At 47.2% G+C, this 6,135-nt stretch overlaps 1 protein-coding gene across 1 annotated transcript in view; it reads left to right on the top strand.

Moving 5' to 3' along the window:
• The first annotated feature begins 2,119 nt into the window (after positions 1-2,119).
• The window catches only part of LOC311513579 (uncharacterized protein), a 34,995-nt gene continuing 30,979 nt past the window's right edge, over positions 2,120-6,135 (top strand). Inside the window, exons 1-5 of the mRNA XM_084615500.1 lie at positions 2,120-2,743; positions 4,139-4,221; positions 4,979-5,135; positions 5,650-5,811; positions 5,920-6,045. Of these exons, the coding sequence (XP_084471626.1) occupies positions 2,213-2,743; positions 4,139-4,221; positions 4,979-5,135; positions 5,650-5,811; positions 5,920-6,045 (1,059 nt within the window). The 5' untranslated portion in view covers positions 2,120-2,212. The remainder of the gene's footprint in view (positions 2,744-4,138; positions 4,222-4,978; positions 5,136-5,649; positions 5,812-5,919; positions 6,046-6,135) is intronic.

The following is a 6,135-nucleotide window of genomic DNA, read 5'->3' as shown; positions in this document are numbered from 1 at the left end:
GCCATGTTAGTCTGTATCAGCAAAAACGACGAGCACATTGACTATCTCATAGGCAGCCTCCACTGGCAATTTCAGACCCATGAGGAATCACTGGCTTTTGGAATGGGGAGCATGCCATCACGGCAACACCTCCAGCACACAACAGCAGGGAGTGGACACCCACGCCAAAGGGGACAAGACCAGGAGGAGGAACAAATGTTTGTTAGAACTCACCAGACAAAGGGAGAATGAAACAAGTGAATCTGGAAATTAGAGAAAACGTCGTCTGCCCACACAGAAACGAAAATCTATTGCACATCAGTGCTGAGGCAGTGCAGCCTAGCAGATAGAGCACATGACTGGGACTCAGACAAGGACAACCAAGACCCCTCTTTAATGAAAAATGTCAGAATGGAAGAGATACACCACAAACTGCTTCCTGAATCCCAAGACGATCCCCATAAGTCACCCTCTTTTGCTACCCCACAAGTAGAGACAACCTGCCGAGAGTGGGGGAGCAGAGTGAGGGCGGCCGGCTTCAGCAATGTTACTGAGCACGCTCAGTCTGTGTGAGCATGCTCAGTAAAAGCCAAGCAGCAAATCGGGGGGGGGGGGGGGGTTGAACGTGACCCTGTATGCCCTCCCCATGCATGGCCTCTGCCAATAAGCATCTCCCAGAGGAAAAGGCGTCATTTCACATTATCTATCAGTGCTACCTCTGGAACCGTCAGGCCAGTGGGCTGGGTTTGCAATTTGCTTCTGCACACTGCAAGTGATAGCTGGCTCCTGGCAATGTAAAACCAAAGCAGAGAATGAAACAGTGCCGCTAATCCTGGCCTGGTTTTCCTGCTGCTTCCTCACACCAATAGCTGCCCAGCACCGGTATTATACTCACTCTTCTCAATCCCTTAATAACATATTACAGGAGTGGCTCCTCTCTTTTCAGATGGCTTTGTTGCTTCATGAGCACATGGGGTTTCAGCCCTGCCCTGCTCTGTCAAGACTGTCTGCTTACTGGTTAGTGCCCAGTGCTCAGTACAAATGCAAACACTGCCCGTAACCCGTCACACACTCTGAAATACCCGTCAGTTCCCCTGCGAAATTTGCCTGGACAATATTCTCTTGTGATTGCAAATGAGCTGAAATACAAATTCATACAGAAATACAAAGAAAATCTGGTCACACACCGCCCAAAGGAACAGCATGCAATGTGGCCTGGGAACTAAAATCTAATGTATCAATTTAATATGCAGTACATCAATGGTTCTCAGACTTTTGTACTGGTGACCCCTTTCACACAGCAAGCCTCTGAGTGCGACCCCCCTATACATTAAAAACACTTTTTTATATATTTAACGCCATTATAAATGCTGGAGGCAAAGAGGGGTTTGGGGTGGAGGCTGACAGCTCGCAAGCCCCACTGTAATAACCCCACAACCCCCTGAGGGGTCCCGACCCCCTGTTTGAGAACCCCTGCAGTACATTCTCTAACAGGGGACTAGATTCTGCCTTAGCAGGGCAATGGACTGGCATTCTTAGACGTTTTTCAAATCCATTCTATGATCCTAGCCAACATCAATACACAGAAAGAAATTACCAGTGGGAACAGTCTGTGGAGCTACAGTATTTTTGCCCTGCAGGGCTCAGAGAAGCTGCTTGGTCTGTACCTGTCCCATGGATAAAGGGCCTGATTGGAAGCCCTCCAATTGACTTCAGTGGGCTTGGGATCCAGTCCAAAGGATTTGTTCCCACAGACCTCTCACATCAGCACCTTTTGCAAACAGATTTGTAAATATTTTCATTTAATTTAAGGTGGATTCACAAACTGCTGGGTGGAGTCTGAATGTCTCTATGTCACCTGCGTAACAGTGTAAAGGTATGTTAAAACGTGGCCTTGAGCAATGAGCCTGTTTCCCTGCATCGCACCTCACCCTTTCTTTGGGAACAAAAAGGAAACATAAAGACACCCTGGGTGAGCTAAACAGTTTCTAGTGAAATGTGACAAAAGCATGAACACATCAAGAAGAAAAATGATGACTCTGTAAGTTGGCTCAGACTTTAAGGGTGATGAAAACCCTCGGGAATGTGAGAGAAAAAAGGACCTAGCAGTGGCAACGCCCCCTGTTGTGGGTATAAAAGTTGCTTGGAGTCAGGGAAGCTAGCAGCACTCTCCTTCTTTCACAACTGAGCTGGGTGACTCTCTTGGGCGTTAGATCCTCAACCACCTTTCACCATGACCACCAGCGTCAGGCAATATTCCTCATCTACATCCCTAAAGGGGATAGGTGGGTTAGGTGGATTAGGAGGTGGCTCCTCACGGGTTTCCTCAGTGCATCTTGGAGGTCCCTACAGAGCCCCAAGTATCCATGGGGGATCAGGTGGCTTTTCTGTCTCCTCTTCTAGGTATGTCTCTGGAGTAGGAAGTAGCCTGGGTGGTGGCTATGGGGGGGGCTACAGCAGTAGCTTTGGAGGTGGCTATGGGGGTGGCCTTGGAGGTGGCTGTGGGATCGGCCTTGGTGTTGGCCTTGGTGGTGGCCTTGGTGGTGGCTTTGGAGGTGGTGATGGCATTCTCCCTGCGGGTGAGAAGGAAACAATGCAGAACCTGAACGACCGCCTGGCTACCTACCTGGACAAGGTGCGTGCTCTGGAGGAGGCCAATACCGATCTGGAGATTAAGATCAAGGAGTGGTATAAGAAGCAGGGACCTGGTCCTGACCGTGACTACAGCCCATATTACAGGACAATTGAAGACCTGAGGAGCAAGGTATGACACTATTGTTAAAAAGGTCTGATGTGTCTTGTCTGAACTCTTCTTTAAACTGGCACAGGGGCACTGAATAATAATTCTGTAACTAAAAGCTGGCAATAAAAGGCAACCCAGTTGTCACCTGTGCCAGATATCAAGGAAGGGGATTTAGTAATTTATCAACTTCAATTTTTTAATTACATTCCTCCAGAAAGACCAAACGGTGTATTTCTTAGGATTTGACTCTATGAAACAAACATAAGAGGCAGTAAAGCAACAGCAGAGTCTTATCTCCACTGGCCTGTGCTGATAATATGGTACAGCTTGAATACTCTATAAACAAACTAATCTATAGGTAATGCAAAGCAGGATAGACTTAGTGTTATTGTATATGCACAGAATCAAAGAATTTGCAATCTCCTCTCAATTGCTGTAGCTCGTTAGTACTAAGCTGAGTGCAGAGGGTTAAAAAGGAAAAGGTGGAAGGATTGATAAATTCCACAGCCTTCTTCCAGGAATGATCAATGCAAGGCCTGACTTCTTCCATAATCTCAAAATCTGGAGCATTTGGGGCAATTTTTCTCCATTCTGATTTGGTTTCCTGGCTTCACATCTTGAGAGGAAAGCCCCAGAATTGATTTTCCCTCCTACTGTCATTATTGATCACTTACAAACTGTCATTAGTAAACGTAAGGGAATCGGAGGCAAGCAGAAGCAGAAAGCCTCAGCCATGCAGGGGCAGGAGCAAACTAGAAACATTATTCCCTGGGGATGGATTATCTGTATCTGAGTATGTATCACAAACATCAGATATAATGAGCATCTGCTCACTACTCTCTGTTCAGCTTCTGCAACAATCCTCATCGTAGGGGTGAGTTAGTGTGAATGAGCTCCATTACAGAATAAATGGACACAGGTTTTGCCATACAAGAGCACACTATGGGTCCAACCATACTGCCTGTGGCAGTCACCAATACCTGATGTTTCCGAGGATGGCTAGTCTCCCCTCCCCCTCCAATATTCCTGCTATGACAATTACACACAGCAATACATGGGGCGGGGAGGAGGGAAAGAAGGTTGGTTCTTTCTTGACCCATGTGGGATCAGCAAATGCCCTGAAGCATGAGACTGAGTGCCCTTATCAGGCCTTGCACATACTCAGATATTATCATGCTGCCTTTTGCAATTCGTCCCAAGGGATAAGCAGGAAAGTACAGGCAGACACTGCTCAGTCTAACTCAGCACTCTTGCATTTCTCCATGGTACAGCTCGGTAAATCCCTCTACAGGAAATTCAGTGCTGCTCCTGGCCCATCCCTAACATTTACCCCTGCTTGGATCCCACAATCAGCCAACAACATGAAGAGCTTTGGAGGCTTCTTTCCCACTTGCTCTTTTGCTCTCTTTCCCCCAGATCCTTGCTGCCACTGTTGACAATGCCAGCCTCCTCTTGCAGATCGACAATGCTAGGCTGACGGCTGATGACTTCCGAACCAAGTAAGTGATGCTCTCCCTGGGGGTCAGATCCATATGGGGATCCTTTTGTGCATGTCAAGCTTCCTCACATGTGTCATGACTGGAAAAGAGGGAGAGTTCCTCTCTAAGAGGGAACTTCCTATTCATTTCCAATGAGACAACTGACACAATGAGGAAAAATCACTGGCAAACAAGGCATTTAAAATAAATATGTATTTTGCAAAGCAAATAGGGACTAAAATCTTGGGAAATGTCTTTCTTCCAGTAGAACCTATCTTATTTTATTTAGTTTGCATGTAGGACTTGATCTAATTTATATATCACTCAGAACACATAGGCCTGGGGCAATGGTGCTACCAGTAATTTAATGGAGGTGAATTACACATCTAAACAGAAGCACCCATCTCAGGGCTGGATATAGAATATACCCCAAAGCTGCCAAGTAAAGTTACTAGTCTTAGCAGAGACTTGAGCAACCAGCGCTGTTCCACTCATTGGACACTGCACCTCACTCACTGTGTCCCTCATGCACCCAAACACCCACGCAGCACAGAAAGTTATAAAAAATTGAAAGGATGACAGTGGACAAAAAAGGGGTGACAACTCCGTAGTAGCAGCCGCGTTAGTCTGTATCCACAAAAAGAACAGGAGAACTTGTGGCACCTTAGAGACTAAAAAATTTATTTGAGCATAAGCTTTTGTGGGCTACAGCCCACTTCATCCGATGCATAGAATGGAACGTATAACTCCGTAGTGAGCACCCTTTTTGTGCTTGAAGGTTTGAGACGGAACAGGCCCTGCGCATGAGTGTTGAGGCTGACATCAACGGCCTGCGTAGAGTCCTGGATGAGCTGACCCTGGCCAGAGCTGACCTGGAGATGCAGATCGAAAACCTGAAGGAGGAGCTGGCTTATCTCAAGAAGAATCATGAAGAGGTGAGGATGAAACCAAGCACAAAGGAGGGGATTTATAAGTTGTAGCTAAGGTACAATGAAAATCAGGCCAATCAGCAGGGCTATTTCCAAGCATTAGGGTTGTTGGGAGGGCATTTGGGGATAAAGAAGTGGGGAATAATTCATTCTGGACAGCAACATGTCCTCTGTAGGCCACAGGTCAGACTCATGCACCACTTATCCTTTCAGTAGCTTCCATTGGGGCCAAGCCAGGATCTACAGCAACCTGCTTCCCAGGCTGCGGATCCACCTGTTGTTTGGGATTTAGTCTCTGGACACAGGCAACTGAATCCCCAAATGGAGATTTCTTAGAAAATTATTTTTATTATTTTACTTGTTGTTGACAGGGTCACAGTTCCAAGGTGCTGAACAAACACACAGTAAGAGATGGTCTCTTGTCTAAAAAGCCACAAATTGGGAAAACCTCCTCAGATGCACTGCAGTGGGTCTGTATAGTTAAGATGCAGATGAACATAGCGTGTCTCTCTTGTCACAGGAAATGAATGTACTACGGAGCCAGCTGGGTGGAGAGATCACTGTGGAGATGGATGCCGCTCCTGGGGTTGACCTGACCAAGATCCTGGCTGACATGAGAGAGCAGTATGAGAGCTTGGCAGAGAAGAACCGTAAAGAGGCCGAGCAGTGGTTCTTCACCAAGGTGCGCAATGCCTGAATGAAGAGAAGCACTTTCCTGACACTCATGGGTGGGGGCAGAGCTTTACACACATCATTCGTGCAGTAACTAGATTGTTTCCCCTTGTTGCAGACGGAAGAGCTGAACCGAGAAGTAGCCATGAACACGGAACAGTTGCAGAGCGGCAAGTCGGAGATCACAGAACTAAGACGCACCGTCCAGGGTCTGGAGATAGAGCTGCAGTCCCAGCTCAGCATGGTACGTGCCACTGGCTTCCCAGGGAGACACACACAAGGGCAGGCACAGAGATGAGTGAGCCCCTCACTGAATTCTTTTCCCTCTACTCTC

The sequence above is a fragment of the Lepidochelys olivacea genome (assembly GCF_965140295.1).
Source record: "Lepidochelys olivacea isolate rLepOli2 genome assembly, chromosome: 27".
Taxonomy (NCBI): domain Eukaryota; kingdom Metazoa; phylum Chordata; order Testudines; family Cheloniidae; genus Lepidochelys; species Lepidochelys olivacea.
This window is presented reverse-complemented; position numbering and strand designations above follow the sequence as displayed.